This window comes from Salmo salar, chromosome 05 (assembly GCF_965601325.2).
Source record: "Salmo salar chromosome 05, fSalSal1, whole genome shotgun sequence".
Lineage (NCBI taxonomy): Eukaryota > Metazoa > Chordata > Actinopteri > Salmoniformes > Salmonidae > Salmo > Salmo salar.
In genome coordinates this window covers 41,237,109-41,261,220 of record NC_138295.1, presented here as the reverse complement: position 1 = coordinate 41,261,220, position 24,112 = coordinate 41,237,109, and the positions used below count along the sequence as shown (strand labels likewise).

At 41.7% G+C, this 24,112-nt stretch overlaps 2 protein-coding genes and 1 long non-coding RNA gene across 4 annotated transcripts; 1 reads left to right on the top strand and 2 right to left on the bottom strand.

Moving 5' to 3' along the window:
* Window positions 1-2,426: 2,426 nt before the first annotated feature.
* Window positions 2,427-11,344, bottom strand: LOC106604921 (protein FAM53C). Of its 2 annotated transcripts, XM_045718253.2 has the most exons (7): window positions 11,177-11,344; window positions 10,836-10,939; window positions 10,541-10,640; window positions 5,927-6,159; window positions 5,775-5,835; window positions 4,853-5,655; window positions 2,427-3,827 (listed from the first exon to the last, which is right to left on the bottom strand). In XM_045718253.2, the coding sequence occupies exons 4-7, from the start codon at window positions 6,005-6,007 to the stop codon at window positions 3,585-3,587; spliced, it is 1,188 nt and encodes a 395-aa protein (XP_045574209.1). In that variant the 5' UTR covers window positions 6,008-6,159; window positions 10,541-10,640; window positions 10,836-10,939; window positions 11,177-11,344; the 3' UTR covers window positions 2,427-3,584. The 2 variants fall into 2 exon arrangements, with proteins under 2 accessions (XP_045574209.1, XP_014055531.1); XM_014200056.3 differs by lacking the exons at window positions 10,541-10,640; window positions 10,836-10,939; window positions 11,177-11,344 and adding an exon at window positions 8,790-8,892.
* phykpl (5-phosphohydroxy-L-lysine phospho-lyase) lies at window positions 9,403-23,145 on the top strand. The gene is made up of 13 exons (XM_014200055.3): window positions 9,403-9,598; window positions 9,710-9,828; window positions 16,167-16,326; window positions 16,433-16,507; window positions 16,607-16,694; window positions 16,785-16,901; window positions 17,076-17,158; window positions 17,346-17,571; window positions 17,715-17,869; window positions 18,035-18,124; window positions 18,327-18,457; window positions 20,142-20,186; window positions 20,500-23,145. Exons 1-12 carry the CDS (start codon window positions 9,540-9,542, stop codon window positions 20,183-20,185), a joined length of 1,347 nt encoding a protein of 448 aa, XP_014055530.1. The 5' UTR covers window positions 9,403-9,539; the 3' UTR covers window position 20,186; window positions 20,500-23,145.
* On the bottom strand, window positions 22,261-23,851 carry LOC106604918 (uncharacterized). The gene is made up of 2 exons (XR_001328757.3): window positions 23,713-23,851; window positions 22,261-22,490 (listed from the first exon to the last, which is right to left on the bottom strand). It is a non-coding gene; the product is annotated as an uncharacterized LOC106604918 (long non-coding RNA).
* Between the last annotated feature and the right edge of the window lie 261 nt (window positions 23,852-24,112).

Below are 24,112 nucleotides of genomic sequence, written 5' to 3'. Positions count from 1 at the left end.
TGTTTTACCTTCCTACATATCTTACAGGAATGAAATATCTTTATATCTCAATGATTTGTCCAACCTTTAGAAAGTTTAGATAACTCAGTGTTGACCGCCAGGTGACAGTATATAGTCAATAATGTCCCCTATCCTCTCTGGACTAAGGCAACATTTTCTCGAGTGGATGTTTCATGTTGACATTATAATCTTGCAATCAAACATGTTGCATAAAGAAATCTTATAACATATACACCAATCTTTTTTGGTCATCCCATTTGACTCCTATCAATATGCAAACCCCAACCCATCTTAAAGGGATAGTTCACCCAAATTATACTGTACAAAAAAATAAATGCAACATGCAACAATTTTAACGATTTTACTGAGTTACAATTCATATAAGGAAATCAGTCAATTGAAATAATTCCATTAAGTCCTAATCTATGGATTTCACATGACTGGGCAGGGGCGCAGCCATGGGTGGGCCTGGGAGGGCATAGGCTCACCCACTGGGGAGCCAGGCCCACACACTAGGGAGCCAGGCCCAGCCAGTAAGAACAAGTTTTCCCCACAAAAGAGCTTTATTACAGACAGAAATACTCCTCAGTTTCATCAGCTGTCTGGGTGGCTGGTCTCAAACGATCCCGCAGGTGAAGAAGCCACATGCGGAGGTCCTGGGGACGAGGGTGGTTACACATGGGGAGTGTGCATTCTTTTCTTGATTCGGCTTTGTACAAGTTTATTTGCCACTGGTCTGTGAATCTGTGCGTGACAGTAGGCTGTTCGAGATTGCGCAGATTGAATATGCACTGTTCCAAAATGTCAAATTTGGGTTTGTATGGTCATGAAAAGTCATATGAATTTGTTTCAAACTTGTTTTTAATGTAATTCATGAAAGCACACTTATTAAATATGATCAACCAATAAAAATAACTACATATCAGCCATTATCGGAATGACCCTTCAGTGCATGTCTGTGAAGCTGCCTTGTGTGCCAGTGTGAGTGGGCCGTTGCCCGAGGAGAGAGAGCGCGACATTTCAGCAGCAGGTATACAATAATGACAGAGAGACTAACTTGATCGTCAATTCAAAATCAAACTTGTAGCAGTTATCTCGCTAGTTAACTATAGTTAACTAAGCATGTGCATAGATCTCCCCTGAAAAATCCATATTTGAGCCTTATATATAAACATGTCTAGTTAGACACAGTGCATTGAAGTAGCCTACCTTATCCATTTCATCCATGATTTATTGAATGAGGGAATACTTTTATGAAGACCATAGTATTAACCACATTGTAGCCTAAAAATCAGCTCCTCAACAGGACCTTGATAAGCAGACTTGGGTGTTTCAGGGCTGGATCAAAAGCCAAGCACGCACACCCAGAAGCTCTCCAGACGGAAGGTTGACCACATGTTGACAACATGTGACAAACAGTGCAGTTCTATGTGGGGGGGTTAAGTGCATTGATCAAAGGCACAATGGCATGGGATCAGACACAGCATCTTTCCAGTGCCAATAATGCTTACTTGTTCATGTAGACTGTAAGTCATGAAAAGTTGGTTAAAAGTCATGGAGAAGTCATGGAAAATGTGTATAAACCGTTAACAGTGACTAATCAGAGGTCTCTATAGCTATAGCATAATGTCATTTGTGAATTTTGGTGAACGTTAGTCCAATGGATCGACTTGGAAAAAGACAGCTCCTGCACTTATTCCATCCCAAGTCAAGCACTGCTTATGTTCAAATCATCTATAGGTTACTTTTTTTGAGCTTCAAAATACATTTTTTGAGACCTTCGAATGATTTGGACATAATGCATGAGATATGCTAATATCGGTCCTATGACTAGAATGGGATTTGTGCCAGAAATGCTCAAATAATATCATTTGGAAGCTAAACCAAATATGGTGGATAAATAAGATATTGTAGTTTATGTGGGGGTGGGGGCAATAAGTAAATAATTTCTATTTCAAATCTTCAATCACTGACTAAGACAGGTGGGTTCACTCCCAAGTGCCGCATGTCATGAAGACACTTACCTGTCTCGATCAATGAGATAAGATTTGAAATAGACAATATGGCGGCATACACGGTGTTAGATTACTTCATGGAGAAACACATTTTAATAAATTCAAACAAACCCCCTGCAACTGGACACAGACATTTTAGAAGGTACATGTATGGCCAAATCGAGAATGAAGATAGTATCACCAAATTACGGCTGGTTGAAAATTCTTTGTGCTGCTACGCCAAACAGTACCTATACGGTAACGGCTAATGGAGCATCACATTAGCCCGTTATCATTTGCTAGCTAAACCAAAGAAACCGCTTAGAGGGTATTGAAACCAATATGTAATTTTGTAATTTGGGTGAACTATTAATTTAAAACAATCTCCCACTGAAAGAAACAAAGGACAAGGGGGGGGGGTTTCTTGCAAAATGATTCTCTAATAAACTTTATTTGTACACAAATTGTGTAAGAGGACACTTCCATCTGAAAACATACAATAAAAATTTTCTCCGAAAGGCCACCAATCCTTTGCATCGCTACTGGTTTCTCACACACATACACTCACACAAAATGGTTTCCACGTGACCACTGTACAGTACATTATTACATTGTGCCCTATAGGATCCAACTGCAGCATGAGTCAATTATTCAAATCCTATTACAGTGCAAGTTTGATCTGTTCATTAGTGGGAAACAGAGAATGGAGAGACCAAAGAAATAGAATGTAGAATCTAGGTTCCATTTCTATGGGCAACCAAGAAGAAAACATCTGGATGTTATGAACAAAAAACAGCAACAGCTTATTTTTATAGTGAGCTTAAGGCATGATGAATGTACAATGTTGATTTCTTCCAATGGTGGATAAGTGGTTTGGAGAACAAATGAATGCATTATTGTCCAAGAAGTATGGGGAAAGAAAGCAGTAAAGATCCATTCGCCAGCTGAGGAAAGCACGTGTCCCTCTTTGTTTCCCTTTACTGGTGTGGGTATTCAACAGGGCCAAATCAAACGCATCAGAAAGTAGTAGTAATACACCCATGAAAACAGATGTGTGTGCAGGCTTCTGCTTGTGTAACATTTTCAGAGGCCTTCAATCAGCAACGCAACTGACCATACGTTCAGAAATGTACAATGGCGACAAGAGTGACCATAGAAACCAAACTGCATCATTTTTTTATAATGGTATTATCAGTCGTACACCAACTACCCAGATTATTAAGAAGTGCCTATTTTGTACCTTCAGAAATCATCATTTCTTAGCCTTTATCTCCATTGGGTTTCTGGGTATACACATTTACCCACAGAGTATGGTCACGCAGAATTACATTGTCCCAAAATGCTGAATAACATGAGGTTGTCAAAGTTTCTCTAGCATTACAATAATGGTAATATTGATTCTTAGTCTACAGTTAGCCAGTGATATGAAGGGCCCCTGGTATGGCCCCTAGGAAGGCAGCAGGTTCCTGAGGGCTCAGCCAGGGGTGTGCATTTATTTATTTTACCTTCACTGAAAACATTTATATAAAGTGGGTGTGTTGTGGATATGATTATGAATATCAATCACACAGAGAGCACCAGGGACCTCTTTCAGTTCTCCTCAATGAGGTTCAAGTCCAGTTCTGTGCAGTCTCTTTCAAACACACTCTGGTGTCCAGCCTCTAGCACACCCATATTTATTTTCTCTTCCTCCTCCTCACTTTCACTAAGCGGTCCAATGCTGGTTCTTCCCAGGAGGTCTGCAGGTGAAAAGGTTCCTCTGAAGTCCCCTAAAACAGGCTCCAGACCCATGCAAACAGCTGCTCCACACACCAGGGGCTCCCCACTGCGAATCTAAAACACAGGACATGGAAGAAAACAATAATACAGCAGCGTCTTCATTGCGCAAAAATAAAATCAGCTTTATATGAAACTAATAAACTTACAACTTCAACAGCTTTTAGTATTTTCCGTGGTTACTCAAAATACCTTGTGTGAGAACCTCAAAGTCCACCTAAGGACGGTCTATGCAAATCATATGCAAATGTATCAGACTGTCTGGACAAATGTTCTGGCTATTTCCTCATCCTGCTCCGAGACCCCAGCCAGAGCCAACTGTGCAGTCCCTTTATCTTTTTACACCAGAAAGGCAGCCATTTCATAAACCACCACCCACCATCTTAAAACATGACAAGGACACACACACAGCCAGCTGCAAAACCCAGCAGCAGCTTCAGTCACACCCCCCCAGGTCCAACGCCCAGAAGGCCATAAAAATCAACTGGGGGTGAGAGAAAACCGCAAAAGAGAAAGGAGAAGTGATGACATCACTCCTCAGAACAGGAAGTCAGTAGCATTACCCAAATCCAGTGGTTAAATATAGATGGCTGGGTGGTAGATGTCCATAGGGGCAAGCAATTGGTCATGCATCAACGACCGGACACAGGAATGCAAGGGTCAGCCCAAAAACACACATACACGTCGGGTCAGGGCAGTGAGCCTACATAGCCAGGCAGCACAGTCCCAACAACACCACACCCTGAACCCAAATCCAGACTGGTCTGGCTGGGACAGGAATGTGAGAGCAGTAGTTCTGTCTCATGAGGGGAGAGCGATTCAGAGAACCAGAGGCCCATTTCTCCTCACTAATGATCCCAACATAAACACTCTGGTCTGTGGGGAGAGGCAGGAGAGCTGGGGGGGGGGGGGGGGGGCTTCAGGCCTCCTGCCACTCACAGGCAAATGAAGTTTGCTCTGACTAAAGGAGAACTATCAGCAGTTTCTACTAAAATGGTGCATGCTGTGTATTTTTGGCTCTATATATTGCATTTATCTTATTTAATAGGCCTTAAAACTGATGTACATCCCATCCAGCTCACCTGAGTCATCTTGCTGAAGTCAAGGCCGGGCCTGGTGTAGTTGGGGAGCGTGTCTGGGTCATGGCGTCGCTTCAGGCCGGGCTTACGTAGATCACAGGGCTGAGAGTGGCAGCGTGGGAGACGGAGGGGCAGGACACGCCTTGAGGACGACGGGGTACTACAGGCCGAGGAGGGAGCGGGGGAGGGGGCCGGGGCCTCCATCCCAATGTAGCGACTGGCTAGAGCTGGAGAGGGCTGGGGGGGCAGGATGTGCACAGGGGACAGGGAGAAGCGGCGCTGCTGCAGGGGACGACAGGAACCCAGCGTGGCCGGGGAGGAGGAGCAGGAAGAGGGGAATAAGCCTGTGCAGCTCTCCCTGGGCGGGTCATAGTGGTCCCAGGAAACGCTCCAAGGGAGAGGGGAGTCAGGGGACAGGGCCAGGCTGAAGAAGGTGGGACTGGAGGAGGAGTGCAGGGAGGAGGTGAGGGAAGAGCTGGGGCCTCGGAGGGGTACAGAGCCCACCAAGGAGCCAACCCCCATGCCGGCCACCCCCCCACCGCTGTGGCAGCGGCGCTTGACGGGGGTCCAGATCTTGGAGGCGCTAGGGCGCCAGGGGGTGCGGCAGCGGGACAGGTCCTCAGGGACGGACAGGGAGCGACAGTGGCGTTTGGGGGGAGGAGGGGGTAGCGGCGGGGAGCTCTGTAGGGACATGTTTGTCGCAGAGGTGCTGGGGAGAGGGGTTCCTAGGGGGTCCAGGGAGGACAGGACAGAGGCGGCATCCTGCAGATGGGTCTTGGAGGATGGGAACATAGACCAACTGCTCTCTGTGGAAGTGAAACAAACAAAAAACATGACTTAATGTTGGCCCTTCCAAGTTAATGTTTTAGTGGGAGCTTTGAATGAGACACCTTCATAAAAGTTTCAGGAATTAATGGATCCTTACCTGGATTCAACCCATACCCGCGCCAACACACCGTGGGGCTAGAACCCACTTCAGGCAACGACTGAAACAAAGATAAGGGATTTATAGCAATGGTAATTCCTCATAGAAGAAGCGCTACAAAACAGCTAGTCTGTATCACATGGCATGCTCACCACATTAAGAGAGAAAGCCCTGCGGTAAGGGGGCTCCTCCAGATTCTGTCTGCGGAGTTGTTCTGTGATGAGCGTCACCATGGTGACACGCTGATGCCAATGAGGAAGGGGTGGTGTTTGTCAGTCCGTCAGACTGCTGGGGAGGTTAGTGGTGTCCCCTCCCCACCTCAACCGGCCAGACTGACCCTTCCAACCTCACTGAGACAATGTCATCAACAGCTTCATCATCCTACCTGAACAGGGAAACAGTAAGCAGAGCATGCACATTTTAATGCCGAGTAGTAGACCATACTCAAATGATTTATTTTACCAGGGATTGGATTAGCACATCAATCTGAGCATCATGGATACAGAATAATTGGGTGTGCAAGTCAATTTCCTGTTAATCCCACATCTTTGCGTTGGGTAATACCAGGAATGTGCACATCATAAAGTGTCAAGATACTTACTGTACTTGTAATTTGTTCTCCCTCTTACAAGCATGCAAAACTCATATGCAGCCATTTTGACACCGTTTTGTGAGAAGACCAAAAGGAGGAAGAGTGATCACCGCCCTAATGAGCGTTCTGCCTTGCCAGATAAGAGTTATAGGACACATACTAGGACATAGGCTAGCTCCTGCCTCAGAGATGAAAGGTACGCAAAGTAACAGCAGAAGTGCAACCTGAAAATGCGATGTGAAGAACACAAATCCGATACAAAGAAAATTAATGTTTTCTGCAATGTAAGAATATAAACAAAATAATTTATTAGTTGCACAGATGTTACCGACGTGAAATGGCTAGTTAGTTAGCGGTGGTGCGCTCTAATAGCGTTTCAATCAGGTGACGTCACTCGCACTGAGACCTGAAGTAGTTGTTCCCCTTGCTCCACAAGGGCCGCGGCTTTTGTGGCGCGATGAGTAACGATGCTTCGTGAGTGTCAGTTGTTGACGTGTGCAGAGGGTCCCTGGTTCGAGCCCAGGTAGGGGTGAGGAGAGGGACGGAAGCTAGACTGTTACATTGAGTTCAGGACAATACCAAGGCACATTATAGTCAAGTGGGTCCAATTCAAAGTGAGTGCTAATAGTGTGGCCCTTGTCGAGGGCTGTGAGGAGAATGGAGGGGGAGGGAGAGCGAGAGGAGGAAAAGAGGGGGAGGATGGGGGAAGTGTGTGAAACGGAGGGGGATTGGGGCCATAGGCATGCCATGCCCACTCTGAGCCAGACAAAAGGGGGAAGAGAAAGTGGAAAATGGGACTAGAAGGACCTTAAAATGACCAAGGCAAAGAAAACAAAATATGCATAAAAGGACCCGAGCACAACTAAGCACCATGCAGTGACAAGCAAATCAAGGTGCCAGTTTGTTTTGTCCACCGACACATTCCACACCATGCATTTTTCCCCCATGCAAATGCCAGAGTCAGTCAGCTTTAAAACAAATGTAACAGGTATTGAAACTAGACACACCCTATGGGAACACATTGATTCTCTGCTATACAAAGTCCCACACCAAATAAGACCGGCCCAGATACAACACTTGACTAGTCATTGCAACCTTTGCACTCTTCTGTATAATTATTGTGCACAACGAAACCAAAAGTTATAAAAACCAACAATTGATAAACCACTTCCAACTGCCTATGTAGTTCTCCCAATGTGGGTGACAGAGGTCTCTTTCTGGTTTTGGGAACTTTGGGGAGTTACCCCCACCTACTAGCCACTGTTGCTTTAAGTGCTTAGGCGGCTATGTGGCCTACAGGGACTTAGTTTCCATGTGGCAAGTTAATTCAACAGCACATGAAAAACGCAACACTAAATACAACTTAAAAGCTGGTGCCATGGACGAGCCATTTGACAGATAAGCTAACTTAATAAGTTCTTGACTGGACTTAGTTTGTGGGAGAATCATCACCAATACACTTTAAATGTCAAACATATCAAAACAATTACAAATGCTAGTGACTAAGACGTGCATGGTAATTTTAATAATAAGAAGTTGTTTAAATGGCACACGTGTTCCACTCACTGACAAACCCATACAGTTACCCTAACTGAACCTCAACATGTTGAGAAAGATGTTAAAGCTTGCAAAACTTAACAGGCAACTGTTTTTGGAAGTTAAGCAAAGAAAGTCTCAAATCAATAATAGGAGTGCTTGGTAAACCGACACACTTGTGGTCAGCTCAGAGGTCTCCATCTTCTGATCTAGCTAGTAACTACTTACCTAGTAGTAGGCAAGCTAGCCTACTAACGCTACAACAAATTATGTGACCAATTGGACTGGTGCTTGCTAATATAAATAGGCTAACTAGTAGTAATATGGCATGGTGCCAGTTTGCAAGCAACTTGCACATTTATGACGTTAGATATGGTCATCATCCCAAATACGAAGCTTAGAGGCTAATTAATGATGGCTACGAGAGCAATTAGCTAGTTACCATTAGCCAGCAGTAATACGGTCTGTGTGGTGGGCCAACCAGGCAGCTGGCTAGTAATTAAACGTAACAGTTTGCAAGTTCAGACAAACTAGCCGGTCAGTGTTGGCTAACAAATTGCAGTATTACCACAAGCATGTCTAGCTAAGCTAGCGGTTATTCATTTGGCCTACATTAGCTGTCCAGGTCAGATAACGTTAACTTGACAACCACCTAGTTAGCTAGCAAGCCGACTCAAGTCTAGCTAACTTTAGCTAGCATTCAACCCGTGGGAACTGACAGTCCGGCTTATCACTCCGCTAGTTTTCTATGTTGTCATGCTTACGCATCTAATTGTCAACGTATCTGAATTAATGTACATATCGGTATAATAAATGTAGCTTAAAATGACGTTGATTATTGACAGCAACACAAGACTGCTTTGTAGCTAGCTCGATTATTAATTTACCTGCCCACCGTGTCTCCTTAGCAACCGAAAGCAGCACGGGGTAGTTGATGGCCTTGCACTGAATATATAGCCATCGGAATAAACCATTAAAAAGGGGTGGTTGAAACGTCTAACATGCTTGTATCTTTATTACACAAAATCTATTTATATCACAATCCATCTAGGAATTAACTATATATCGTCTCCAAAATTAAATGTAAATCTTAAACGTGAAAAAGTTTTGCTTTTTGATTCTTCAAAATCACCCCCCCATTCTTCTGAAAGTAGAAAAAAAACAGTTGACAGAAAGTATTCTAAAGAAAAACGCATTGAGTACTGTACAGCATTTTTCTGTGATAATAGGTTAGCAATGTGTCGGTTGGGTTGGTCTTTTGCCACTACCACAGTTTTTATTAGTCATTTTGGAAATTAATGTGCCCGGCGGGATCCCAGCTCTCGACAAAAACATGTTTTGAACTCTGGGTAGTGTAGTTTGTCAAATTTTCGTGAATATGAGGTGCTGTGAATTAAGTACAAGTTTTTGCATGGGAAAGAAAACTAAAATGATAGTTTTCACACAAAAAGACAGACACACACACACACACATATATATATAAAAATTATAATCCAGAATGCATCCACGTCATTCAGACAGACGCATGCGCAGTTATGAAAATCCACGTGATTTCTTCAGAAAGTTGTAATGACGGATAAAACAACTAAAATCTGGAGTTAAATTTATTAATACAAACTAAGAGAAACGCAGTGAAAATGGCGTTGGAAATGTTCAGGAAAAAAGAGACTCTTGCAATGCGAAAGAAACTGATTGGGTATGTAACTGTGCATGACTTGAAGAAACTCAAACTGGCAGCAACAACGTTTGGCCCTCGTATGAAATTATTCACTGACATATAAAATGGTTGAAATTATGTCTCTCCTAGGCAGTCTTGCAGACTCTTCTATTCAGACGATCCCGTGAAGATAGTCAGAGCCAGAGGACAGTATTTGTATGATGAAAATGGCAAGCGGTACTTGGACTGTATCAGCAACGTTCAGCACGGTAAGAAACACATAAATAGAGCTCGCCAACTTGTAGTACAACAAATCGGAAATGATATACCTCAGGATCGTTCAGCCATTCCTATGTGCAAAATTAATGGGAAATGAATAGTTTTGGAATAAAGTTAAACGCCGAAAATAAGGTCTGAGGTTAACACCGCATCATAACCTGGTAATGACCACCTGACTACAGTGTATTACCTATACTCTTAGAAAAATAGGTCCCAAAAGGGTTCTTCAGCTGTACTCTTTTTGGTTCTAGGGAGAAGGCTTTTGGGTTCCACGTATAACCCTTTTGGGTTCCATGTAGAACCGTGGAAAGGGTCCTACTTAGAACTCAAAAGGGTTCTACCTGGAACCAAAAAGGTTATCCTATGGGGACAGCCGAATAACCCTTTTAGGTTCTGGATAGCACCTTTTTTTCTAAGTTTACTGTAAAAAGTATTGCAGAGGATAAAGTAGGACATTGAAAACATTGTTCATTACATTTCTATGTGTTTCCATAGTCACCAATTAAAGTTAATCCGCAACATATTCTTACATTTTAAAATAGATCAAGCAATGGCACAAACAAATCTATTATCACAATTCTTTGCACATCTGCATACAGTCATTTTTTCATAATTCACCCACAGACATTAACTGCATGCACAGAAAGACTGGGACACAGACTATATAAAGGCCTATTGTTTTATTTGATTAGTGATTCATACGGAGTGGTGTGATGGGGTAGGTTGTCATCAAGGACCTCTGAGCGCAGAAGGTGATCTGGAGCGTAGTGGCCCTCTTCAAGAGTCGTGCGATGGGTCAGCTCTGCAGTGAAGAGAATCGGTGCATTACAACTTTATACATTTGAGATTTTAAAAGACAACTAGAAAAGGACATTCTTGATGTAACTTGGTGGACTCAGCTGGCTAAAAATATTTCCATGGTACTAGTTAAACGATTTTGTGGCAGTTTTAGCTTAGAGATGTCTTCAAAAAAAGAGCAACTTGCTCATATACATACTTTGCGTCCTTCTCCACCACGGCATTCAGGGGCATATTTAAAGCCTTTCCAGAGGGCCTGCAACACACCAAGCTCCTGATTTTTCTGTCTGTTCATGACACTTACTGTAAGCATAAAAATAAAATAAATTAATGATTGGCATAATGTGGGCATGCAGGTCAGTACATAACAATAACGCACAGTAAAATATATTTAACAGTCTGAATCTACTAAAAGTGGTAGCAAAGGCATGTTCACTCCTCTGTTACTTCATATTGAAGTGGGACATTAATTCATTGGTCATCAATCTGAAACATTTTAAGAAAGAGGATATCAAAATGACACAGTAGTTGTATAATTACCATTTTTAACTCATCTCCAAATGATAAAGTTTTGCTTAATCCTAATACATGTTTAATATTCAAACAACTTTATAGAAACACACCGCTCCATAATCCTGAGGACATTGTCCCGGACAAAGGTTCCCCCAATTGAAGACAGCTTGGCAGTCTTAAGAAAAGAAAGCTAAATGCAACATTTAAAGTACGTGTAAAGAGGTAATAAAGAGACAATCAAATATAATCTTGTTCAAAGGTTATGTCTGTCATATCATTCCTGCAACAAACATTGTTAGAAATGGGTGTAATTGGCAAATCGAGCTACATGTTGAACTTCCATCCTATCAGGCCAGGGGCACAGTGTATGAATTTATGGTTGGATCAGAATCGCCATTATAACATTGTTAGAAATGGGTGTACAGTTCAATCGGAAAGTATTCAGACCCCTTGACTTTTTCCACATTTTGTTACGTTACAGCCTTATTCTAAAATGTATTAAATAAACATTTTTCCTCATCAATCTACACACAAATACCCCAAAATGACAAAGTGAAAACAGGTTTTTAGAATTTTTTGCTAATTTATTGCAAGTAAAAAACAGAAATACCTTATTTACATAAGTATTCAGACCCTTTGCTATGAGACTCAACATTGAGCTCAGATGCATCCTGTTTCCATTGATCATCCTTGATGTTTCTACAACTTTATTGGGAGTCCACCTGTGGTAAATTCAATTGATTGGACATGATTTGGAAAGGCACACACCTGTCTATATAAAGTCCCACAGTTGACAGTGTATGTCAGAGTAAAAACCAAGCCATGGGGTCAAAGGAATTGTATGTAGAACTCAGAGACAGAATTGTGTCGAGGCACAGAACTGGGGAACGGTACCAAAAATATTCTGCAGCATTGAAGGTTCCCATGAACACAGTGGCCTCCATCATTCTTAAATGGAAGAAGTTTGGAACCACCAATACTCTTCCTATAGCTGGCCGCCCGGCCAAACTGAGCAATCGGGGGAAAAGGGCCTTGGTTAGGGAGGTGACCAAGAACCCGATGGTCACTCTGACAGAGCTACAGAGTTCCTCTGTGGAGATGGGAGAACCTTCCAGAAGGACAACCATCTTGTCAGAATCGAGGGAAAGATGAACGGAGCAAAGTACAGAGAGATCCTTGATGAAAACCGGCTCTAAAGCACTCAGGACCTCAGACTGGGGCAAAGGTTCAACTTCCAACAGGACAATGACCCTAAGCACACAGCCAAGACAATGCAGCAGTGGCTTCAGAACAAGTCTCTGAATGTCCTTGAGTGGCCCAACCAGAGCCCAGACTTGAACCCAATAGAACATCTCTGGAGAGACCTGAAAATAGCTGTGCAATGCTCCCCATCCAACCTGACAGAGCATGAGAGGATCTGCAGAGAAGAATGGGAGAAACTCCGCAAATACAGGTGTGCCAAGCTTGTAGCATTATACCCAAGAAAACTTGAGGCTGTAATCACTGCCTTTACTGAGTAAAGGGTCTGAATACTTATGTAAATCTGCTATTTCCGTTTTTTATTTTTTATTTTAATAAAATGCAAAAAATTCTAAAAAACAGTGTTTGCTTTGTCATTATGGGGTATTGTGTATATATTGAGGGAGGGAAAAAGTGGTTTAATCCATTTTAGAATAAGGCTGTAAGGTAACAAAATGTGGAACAAGTCAAGGTGTCTGAATACTTTCCGAATGCACTGTAATTGGCAAATCTCTTCCTCTTCTCTGCAACTGCGCACATGTTTGAGTGAGCGAGGAGAATGAGCAAGAGAGAAATGTGAGAAACTATACATGACTCACCAAGGGAGGTGTCTGTTGATCAGGACACAGGTTTTGCAACTGAAAAAAAAAGAAGGGGGAGTTAAAATTGGATTTTATTTGCTTTACAAACATATGTTATTAGAAGCTATTTCAATTGGATTTACTTACGCTACACTCTTAGAAAAAAAAAGGTTCCAAAAGGGTTCTTCGGCTTTCCCCATAGGAGAACCCTTTTTGGTTCCAGGTAGAACCATTTTGCGTTTCAGGTATAACCCTTTTGCGTTCCATGTAGAACCCTCTGAAGAAAGGGTTCTACATGGAATCCAACATAGTTCTACCTGGAACCAAGGGGTTCTACCTGGAACCAAAAAGTGTTCTTCAAAAGGTTTTCCTATAGGGACAACAGATAAACCGTTTTAGGTTCTAGATACCACCTATTTTTTCAAAAGTGTAAGATTAGGCAATCATGGAAAGCTGAATAGCATGTCTCTTGGGTAATCCAGTCTCAGTGAGACCTAATCCAGAGAAAAAAAGTATCAAACAGAAGACAAAATATATCAAACAGAAGACAAAATAACATCTAGCACACAACTTACTGTCAATGACTATGGGTTTAAGGAGAGGTGGTTCTGCTCTCTCCTTTCACTGGGATGTGGCAGAATAGGTCACTGGTAACTGTTGTAGACCCCATACATCAGGTCATTGACATGTTTCAGGAGCTGTAAAGACAAAGATGAATCATGATTAACCATTGCCTAAGCTCTTCACTAAGTTAGATGTAGCCTAGCAAGTACATTGACTATGTTGCCCCTCAGCAATCTGGCAGTCAGGCAGATGGATAGAGTGCTAGGCAACAAAACATAGGCTAATTACGTTTCTTAGTCAGCAGGCTGGATAACTTCAGTACTCCTTCCCTTTGTTCACTCCTCCATCCTTCCATCCAAGCTAGAAGATTCCTGCAAAAAAATAATAAAGAATTGAAAAGGGGGAGCAGGGATAGGCAAAATGATTTGTATTGTCAAATACAAAATACACAAAAATAGAAGGATCTCTGATGAATGGGCTCCCGAGAGACCCTGGTTCGAGCCTGGGCTGTATCATAACCGGCCGTGATCGGGAGTACATTAGGGTGGCGCACAATTGGCTCAGCATCGTCCGGTTTATGGGAGGGGTTAGCCGGGGTAGGTAAAATAAGAATTTGTTCTTAACTGACTTGCCTAGTTAAATAAAGGTTAAATAAAAATGAATCAAGAAAATCTTCACATCCATATTGGGGGTACACATTTCAAGAATGAAGCTATCTTACTGTCTCACACACAATCAATGTTTCCTATGTGTATTCATGTACCATCTCTCTCTCACACACTCACATAGCTAGCATGACAAAATATTGACATGATGACAATCTTTTCTATACGTGATTGTGATCACAATCATCATCTCTCCCCTCCTCTCTCATACAGAACACACACACATTGCAAGCATGACAACTTTGACATGACAATCTTTTCTAAAGTTATTGTGATCATCTCTCTCACAGACACGCGCAGAGAATACACACACACACACATTTGCTATTATTAATTGAACAGATATTAAAATGTCAATCTGTTTGCAAGCTAGCTACAACCAACACCCACAACAGGTAAAAATGAAAACTTACCATATCCATGGAGGATTAGCTGGAGAGCTAATGTTAGCTAGTTAAAATTAGCCAGCTGTGTTAGTTAGTTAGCAAGCTAGCTAATTATTCCTTGACGTTCTTCCCCCCAACAAAATGCCCCTTTACCTACAAAAGTAAAACAATAATGCAGGAGAACAGGGACTACCACTTAGCAGTAAAATCTTTTAGAAGTTTTTTGTGTACATTACTGCGCGCAAGGCACAGATTCCCATCCAACTTTTAACTGGAACTGATATGCCTGCCTCCTTATTTAGCTACTGAAATAAAACATTTATTACTGCACGCATTATGTGAATTGCTTATAGCCTTTAAGGAAAAATATAATAGCCATATTTTCAGGGTCAAATTCAGGTGGAATAATTTTAGACTAATTAGTTGTGGAAATAATTGCGATTAAAAGTAGGGCTTTATAAATCCTGGTGGATTGTAGTATGCTTTTGAAATAAAAGACAGGCTTATGTTTTATTTCTTAAATAAATAGGTAGTCATAATAGAACTTCCAAATAGAATTCAGTGGAGAAAATGTGCAGCACAATAAACAGTGCAATTAGCTAACACAAATGAAAAATGACCATTAGAAGCCAACACACACAACAAGCTACCAGATATCATTAATTAAACAACCATTATTTCACTGTACTGCATTTTAACGGCCCTACTTTCAACACCTGCCAAATAAAAACCTTAAATGGCCCTACTCGTGAAAAAGTTAATCGGGCCAGATAAGCTGAATTGGACTCGGCCCGGGTAGAAATATCCGGAGCCCAGAGTAATATTATTCTGCCCGGTCTGAATCATGCAAACCCTGCTGAAAAAGAACATTAGTCCAACTGTAATAATTGTAATGCTTCTATTGTCTTATATTCAATGGGTTCATGGCCCACAAACACTATGCCCATGTTTATATAGATTGATGTCTTTTCATTGAGTCGCATTTAGATAACTGGTCAGTATTTCAGTCAGATTTCAACCAAAAACCCGATATCAACCAACATAAGATGTTTTTTTTTTTTTTCATACGTCAAAAATGCGTCTTAATCTGGTTGTGATCTGGTTATAAGATGTCCCGACCAGATTTCAACTAGTAAAAGCCGTCTTTATCATGTCGTATGCCCTCTGGGTAAATGCTTGAAAATTCACCAAAAGTGACCTGATGAAGATGATCTAATAGAACAAAACGTTTAAGATCTCCTAAGCCTGTATTTACCACAGACCTTATTTTCGGAATTTATCCAAAAACTCCATACATTTTCCCATAGGCTTTGTTCAACAAACCATGGCGGAGTTAGTGCCTACAAAAAGATGCCATTACTGTTGCTCTCTATTGGTGACGTTATTTTAATGCATCTGATTTGATAAATATTCTGTTGTATTTGGTGAATAATATTTTGAGAGAGCAAGGGACACAGTCCAAAGCCCTTTGAACATTACAGTAGTACCACAACATAATCAAAATGATAGTACCTCCTAGTGGTAAGTGTATGTAACGAAACGATGGGAACGTTGGATTGTTGTTGCACCTATGCACCTACAGTGGGTCACTGTCATCCCAGCATCACACAAGCAGCCACAACGCAGATGGAGCTTCTGAATGCCAATTCGCGCTTCCTTCACGACAATATAGTTCAGTATGCCGACCGCCTCGCTGCCACTCTGCCCGACAAGCTGTGTGTCTTCTATTTTGTCAACTCAGGGTAAGACACCATGTCCTACAACCTATGACTTCCTCCTGAAGCACAGCCCCAATGACATCCGCCTAAGATATAGGAAGAATAATGTAATATATATGTCTCCCAACAGTTCAGAGGCCAATGATCTGGCACTACGCTTGGCCCACCAGTACACCCAACATGAAGACGTCATTGTGCTTGAACAGTAAGGTTTCTCACATATCACAGAAAAAAAACTACTAATCTCAGTAGATATCTTCTCTAAATGTACTTCTTCCTCTTTTCCCCTCTTCCTCCATACTAGTGCATATCATGGGCACCTGACTTCGCTCATCGATATCAGTCCGTACAAGTTCCAGAAGCTGACAGGACAGAAAGAGTGGGTTCACGTGGTGTGTAAGGAGATACATATCGCATGCCTCTATTTTTTGGCGTGTGCTACAAAAAGCTAAAATTGTAATTTTCCCATTTAATCCTTACAGGCACCCATACCAGACACCTATAGAGGTATATTCAGAGAGGACCATCCCAACCCAGCCCAGGCATATGCAGATACTGTGAAGGATGTGATAGACAAGGTTCACCAAAAAGGTCGCAAGGTACAGTAAATACAATAGGTTTTGCATGGAGAAGGAATGTTCGAAAATAGTCTCAATTTGGACACCGAGCAGGGTGTAATGCTGATTAGTGTAGTAACAGGGTAATAACAATGTTCATAAGTATTGTACTAATTCTTTGTGTTTAATAACTCAAAACTGACTTGCAACCTACAGGTTTCAGCATTTTTTGCCGAGTCATTGCCCAGTGTTGCAGGCCAAATCCTCTTGCCCAAGGGATACTCAACTAAAGTAGCAGAGTAGGTACTGCCTCTGAGCATAAAATATTAGTGCACTATTATACTTTACCATTTTCTCATCTGTGAAGAAAAGGACAAAGAGCCAAATCCTAATTTGAGTTAGGATTGAGGCCATTATGATAGTAAAAGCTATCGCTTTTATCTTTGACATGTGACAGTGAGTGTTGGTATCACTCTGTCTCGACAGATACGTGCGCTCTGCAGGCGGAGTGTTTGTGGCAGACGAGGTGCAAACAGGTTTTGGGCGTGTGGGGAGCCATTTCTGGGCCTTCCAGCTGCAGGGTGAGGATTTTAGCCCTGACATAGTGACTATGGGCAAGCCGATGGGCAACGGACATCCCCTGTCATGTGTAGCAACCACAGCGGAGATCGCTGGCGCCTTCACAGCCAACGGAGTGGAGTACTTCAATACAGTGAGAAACTGGTGGCTGTTACAACCTATATTCTGCCTATTAAATAATGTTAACCGTGCACAAACATTCATGGTGTATATGTGTAACTCATATTAGGAGTCTCATCCCTAATCATGGTTTGTGGTTCTCCTGTGACTGTGCAGTTTGGCGGTAACCCAGTGTCGTGTGCCATCGGCCTGGCTGTCCTAGACGTGATTGAGAAGGAGGACCTGAGGGGGAACTCCTCAAGAGTAGGAGGACACTTATTGGACCGGCTGACACAGCTACAGACCAAACATCCAATCATTGGAGACGTCCGGTAGGTGGCCTATGACGTGGATTACGTGAAGGGAATGTCTCTATAATAACTACTCACATATGACCTTGCCGTCAACCTCATACTCTCTAGTCTACAGCATGATCCATTCTGAGATACTGGCTGAAGACAGTATACAATAACTGGCTTTGTGTTTACTCTTGGCAGTGGAGTGGGGCTGTTTGTGGGCTTGGAGATGGTCATCGACAAAGAACAGAGAACCCCAGCTACAGACGCAGCAGCGCAAGTTGTCAGAAGGTGTGGGGTCAGACTGGTCATTCACTGCTACGAGGCCTTGTGAAGCAACAACTATACAATCATATCAAAGTGTGTCAGTGTTTGCTGCAGTCACAATTCAGTGAAGAGTTAACACTATTCTTATTTTGGTATGAATCTTTGCATTACTTTTAGAACAGAACCTGTAAGCGGAAATATCCTTTGGTCTCTTCTCCCATTCCAGACTGAAAGAGGATTATATCTGTGTCAGTACAGACGGCCCCTGGGAGAACATTGTCAAGTTTAAACCTCCCATGTGCTTCAGTATGGAGGATGCAGACTTGGTGGCAGACAGGATACACCACATTCTCACAGGTGACTGGAGCACTTACCCTATAGCCTTGACTTATCACAATACATTTACACAGTTGTATAGTATACATTTATTATACTTAAAGGAAAGGTTCACCCATTTTGAATATTATATTGTTTTTGTGCGTCTCCGAGTGATGTTCTATCGATTCCCTGGGTCATTTCATGTTTATCTGAGTTATTGGCGTTCAAGCAGGCAGAAATCCGTCCTGTATGACGTAACACCGTGATAAAGCCTCTCACTGGAAGTTAATAGACCGGCTGGAAGTTAACCACAAACCGGTCCCGTGTGGCTCAGTTGGTAGAGCATGGTGTTTGCAATGCCAGGGTTGTGGGTTCGATTCCCACGGGGGACCAGTACGGAAGGGAAAAAAAATGTATGAAATGTATTCACTACTGTAAGTCGCTCTGGATAAGAGCGTCTGCTAAATGACTTAAATGTAAATAGGAATACGTCTTTTGGATCGCGAAAACGTCTATCATACATGTCACATTTCAATACTGTCCAATGTCTTCTGTCAAGTGAGCCATTGATTATATTTTTGCCATATTCCTACCTCGAGAAATGTGTAATTTAACTGAGAGCCTAGCACGTTTCCTATTTGTCTGCCTCTTTAATCCAGGGTGCATTGCATGGTGCAGTTGCCAGAGATATTATAGAAAGGAGATAGGAATCCAATGACTGAAAGTACGTATAATGCCCAACCCAACAGACTGTCGACCAATCGCGTTCCCGTTGTCATGCTGCGTCACGCGGATACTTAGCTAATCATCACGCAATCCCTTCTCAAAGTCAGTATATATGTTGAGAAAAGTGTCTATGTGGCTTATTGACATAGCATGGGTAACGTTTTCCATTTGATCAAAAGTATGTCTGCCGTTGCAAATGTTAGACTCCACTTTGTTTTGTTACCTTTAACTATGCAAGTCAGTTAAGAATTAATTATTATTTACAATGACGGCCTACCCCGGCCAAACCCTAACGACGCTGGGCCAATTGTGTGCCGCCATATGGGACTCCCAATCATGGCCGATTGTGATACAGCCTGGAATCGAACCTGGGTCTGTAGTGACACCTCTAGTTTGAGATGCAGTGCCTTAGACTGCTGCGCCACTGTGAGGCACAACATTCTGTAGGTTGAACATGGTGAAATTGTAGACTCCTAAATTGATAGTACAGTTTGTTTAGTCGATTTTACAGCTAACTAGCTACTTTACATGCTGATATTGTCTTTGGTATTGTGTGTAGCTACATTTGCTAGGTAGCTAGCTAGCCAGCCAGCCCATAGAGAGCATTGCATTGTGTATTTTGTAGTCGACTGGAGCTGCAAAAGATTTCCACAATGATTTTCCATGTTGCTGCCAACCTTATTATAACGCCAAAATGAAACATTTGTTCACAAAAAATGTTGTTCTCACATAGTGACATTTAACACTGTAAATTAAAAGTGGATTTTCCCTTTAAGGAGACAGAATACCCAGTCTTTTAAACCCAACTTAGACTCTACCACTGCAGTGTTTGCTGAACTGAAGGTTCAGGGAGCCTGCACCGACCTGATTCGTATATCTGCCGACTATTTCTGAACCGGGCCAATGGCAATTACACAACAGTCTTAACAGATCAATACTACACACCACTTAAGCAGGTGTGTAGGGACCTGTTGACAATTCTACTTTTCCTTTTCAGACATGGAGCGCAGTCATCAAAAACTGGACAGTGGAGATTTCTAAGGTTTGTACAAACCTGTAGAAAGATTTAATTGCATCAGACAGTAAGAATTGGTCACAATCAGAAGGAGTCAGAGGTAGTGTTGTTGATAGTGTGATGTACTCCTCCAGTAGATTTCACTAACCGTTAAAAAGTGCATTTCTCAGACATTGGATTTCATAGGGCAGAGCATTGGGGCCCGTATCTACAAATCTCAGAATAGAAGTGCTTATCTAGGATCTGTCCATAGAAAAGGCTACACTGATCCTATATTGGCATTCTGACTTTGAGGCGTTTTGTGGATACGGTCCTAGAACTTGCATCTTTTGCTTTTCAGACAAACTGGAGTCATCTTGGAGGAAGACAAGGGAAGGAATGCAGAAGTATTCAACACAGCCAATCTCACAGATCCATACCACAATTAAGGATAAAAAAAACAAATCATTAAGATTACACTACTAGATCTAACAACACATGAATGGTTTGTGACAGTTCATGAACTAGAATTAGTGACTGCTTTTAATTCTGCATGAGGGACATAAGAGAAGCAGTGACATATGCAACAGAAAGGCAATACATTTGTACTGTAACAATGTACATATGAGTTTTGATCCTCCTCGCATTTATACTTCCCTGTGGAAAGTATTCAGACCCTTTGACAATAGATGAAATCCTCATCAATCTACATACAATACCCCATTTTGATAATTTAAAGAAAATTAAAAACAGAAATACTTTATTTACATAAGTATTCAGACCCTTTGCTATGAGACTCGAAATTGAGCTCATGTGCATCCTGTTTCCATTGATCATCCTTGAGATGTTTCTACAACTTGATTGGAGTCCACCTGTGGTAAATTAAATTGATTGGACATGATTTGGAAACGCACACATCTCGCACACATGTCTATATGAGGTCCCACAGTTGACAGTGCATGTCAGAGCAAAAACCAAGCCATGAGGTCAAAGGAATTGTCTGTAGAGCTCCGAGACAGAATTGTGTCAAGGCACAGATCTGCAGAAGGGTACCAAAACATTTCTGCAGCATTGAAGGTCCCCAAGAACACAGTGGCCTCCATCATTCTTAAATGGAAGAAGTTTGGAACCACCAAGACTCTTCCTAGAGCTGGCCACCTGGCCAAACGGAGCAATTGGGGGAGAAGGGCCTTGGCCATGGAGGTGACCAAGAACCCGTTAGTCCCTCTGACGGAGCACCATCCCTACGGTGAAGCATGGTGGTGGCAGCATCATGCTCTGGGGATGTTTTTCAGCGGTAGGGATTGGGAAACTAGTCAGGATCGAGGGAAAGATGAATGGAGCAAAGTACAGAGAGATATTTGATGAAAACCTGCTCCACAGCGCTCAGGACCCTTTGACTTGGGTGAAGGTTAACCTTCCAACAGGACAACGACCCTAAGCACACAGCCAAGACAACACAGGAGTGGCTTCAGGACAAGTCTCTGAATGTCCTTGAGTGGCCCAGCCAGAGCCCAGACTTGAACCCAATCAAGCATTCCAGAAAATAGCTGTGCAGCGGCGCTCCCCATCTAACCGGACAGAGCTTGAGAGGATCTGCAGAGAAGAATGGGAGAAACTCTCCAAATACAGGTATGCCAAGCTTGTAGCGTCATACCCAAGAACACTTGAGGCTGTAATCACTGCCAAATGTGCTTAAACAAAGTACTGAGTTAAGGGTCTGAATTCTTAGGTAAATGTGTCATTTCTGTATTTTTTATACATTTACAAAAATGTATAAAAACCTGCTTTTGCTTTGTCATTATGGGATATTGTGTTTATTGATGAGGGATTAAAAAAATATAAAAATATAGATTTTTGAATAAGGCTGTAAAGTAACAATGTGGAAAAGTCAAGGGGTCTGAATACTTTCGAATGCAATCCATCACATTGCAACTACCGGATTAAGTTTTTCCCATAGGGGATTTCAGAAACACTTCAAATAAGGTGCTTATGTAGGCTTGTCCTGGCGTGATGTTTTGATAACTGTGATTTATCAGTATATTCGCCTGTATTTACCACCTCAAAATTAAATCCTAATTAGCTGCTAATGTGGCTATCATAAAGAACTACAAATGCAAAGTTAATCTGCAACATATTCTTACATTTAATTTGGAAAACAAATTTTAAATGAAAAACAAATCTAAATCACAAGTTTTTGCACATCTGCATACAGTAATTGTTTTATAATTCACCCACAGACTACATGCATAGAAAGACAGGGACACAGAATATATAAAAGGCAATGAATGATTAATAAGAGTGTTGTTATGGGGTACTGGAGATCCTCATGGCCCTCTTCAAGAGTCATGCCTGCAGTGAAGAGAATCGGTGCATTACAACTTTATACTTTTGAGATTTTAAAAGACAACTAGAAAAGGACATTCCTGAAGAAACTTTGTGGACTCAGCTGGCTAAAAGTATTTCCAAAGTACTAGTCGAAGAATTTTGTGGCAGTTATAGCTTAGAAATATCTTCAAGAGAGAAACTTGTTCATATATATATATATATATATATATATATATTTTAGGATGAATGCACTAACTAAGTCACTCTAGATAAGAGAGTCTGCTAAATAACTCAAATGTAAATGTAACGTACAGTAAAATATCTTTAACAGTCCGAATCTACTAAAAGTGGTAGCAATGGTATGTTCGCTCCTCTGTTCCTTCATATTGAAGTGGGACATTAATTCATTGGTCATCAATCTGAAACATTTTAAGAAAGAGGATATCAAAATTAAACAGTTGGATAAATGTTTAACTAATCTCTAAATGGTAAAGTTTTGTTTAATCCTAATACATGTTGTAATATTCAAACTTTATATAAACACACCGCTCCATAATCCTGAGGACATTGTCCCCGTACAGAGGTTCCCCCAATTGAAGACAGCTTGGCAGCTAAATGCTACAATTAAAGTATGTGTAAACAGGCAATAAAGACACAATAAAAATATTATATCATATCATTCCTGCAACAAACATTGTTAGAAATGGATGTAATTGGCAAATATCTTCCTCTTCTCTGTAACTGCGCATATGTTTGAGTGAGCAACAGAGAATGAGCAAGAGAGAAATGGGGGAAACTTTACATGACTCACCAACGGAGGTGTGTGTTGAATTAGGACAAGGGTTTTGCGAGTTAAAATAGGATTTGGTTTACTTTACTAACTTCTATTATCAGAAGCAGTGCTATTTCAATTGGATTTCCTTACACTACACTTCTAATGCACCCATAAGATTACCATTTTTGGTTTGAGGTAGAACTATATTGAGTTCCATGTAGAACCCTCTGTGGAAAGGGTTGTAAATTGAACCTGGAACCAAAAAAGATTCTTCAAAGGGTTTTCCTATGGGGACAGCTGATAAACCATTTTAGGTTCTAGATACCACCTTTTTTTTTTAAGTGTGTACAATCAGGTAATCATAGGCAGCTGAATAGAATGTCTCTTGGGGAATCCAGTCTGTGAGACATGATGCATATGGGGGAAAAAGTATCAAACAGAAGAGAAAATAACATTTTGACAACAACTTACTGGCAATGACTATGGATTTAAGGAAGGGTGCTTCTGCTCTCTCCTTTCACTGGGATGTGCCAAAATAGGTCACTGGTAACTGAGTGTGTGGCGAAGCACTGCTGTAGAGGCCATGCATCAGGTCATTGACATGTTTCAGGAACTGTTAAGACAGACGAATCGTGATTAACCATTACCTAAGGTCTTCACTAAGTTAGACTTAGCCTAGCAAGTACATTGACTATGTTGCCCCTCAGCAACCTGGCAGTGAGGCAGGCAGATGAAGAGATATAGATACAGAAAGTAAAACAGGCCATTTACATTTCTTAGTCAGCAGGCTGGATAAATTCTGTACTCTTCCCTTTGTTTCCTCCATCCAAGCTAGAAGATTCCTGCAAAGAAAGAGAAAGAATTGAAAAAG

Bases quoted from the DNA above. Each gene is read 5' to 3' on its own strand.
- LOC106604921 (XM_045718253.2), bottom strand. From the start codon at position 6,007: ATGGTGACGCTCATCACAGAACAACTCCGCAGACAGAATCTGGAGGAG. The intron at 5,836-5,926 runs GTGAGCATGCCA...TCTTTGTTTCAG, and splicing joins GGGCTTTCTCTCTTAATGTG to TCGTTGCCTGAAGTGGGTTC. The intron at 3,828-4,852 runs GTGAGCTGGATG...CCTGTGTTTTAG, and splicing joins ACTTCAGCAAGATGACTCAG to ATTCGCAGTGGGGAGCCCCT.
- phykpl (XM_014200055.3), top strand. From the start codon at position 9,540: ATGGCGTTGGAAATGTTCAGGAAAAAAGAGACTCTTGCAATGCGAAAG. The intron at 9,829-16,166 runs GTAAGAAACACA...ATGCACCTACAG, and splicing joins TATCAGCAACGTTCAGCACG to TGGGTCACTGTCATCCCAGC. The intron at 16,327-16,432 runs GTAAGACACCAT...GTCTCCCAACAG, and splicing joins TTCTATTTTGTCAACTCAGG to TTCAGAGGCCAATGATCTGG.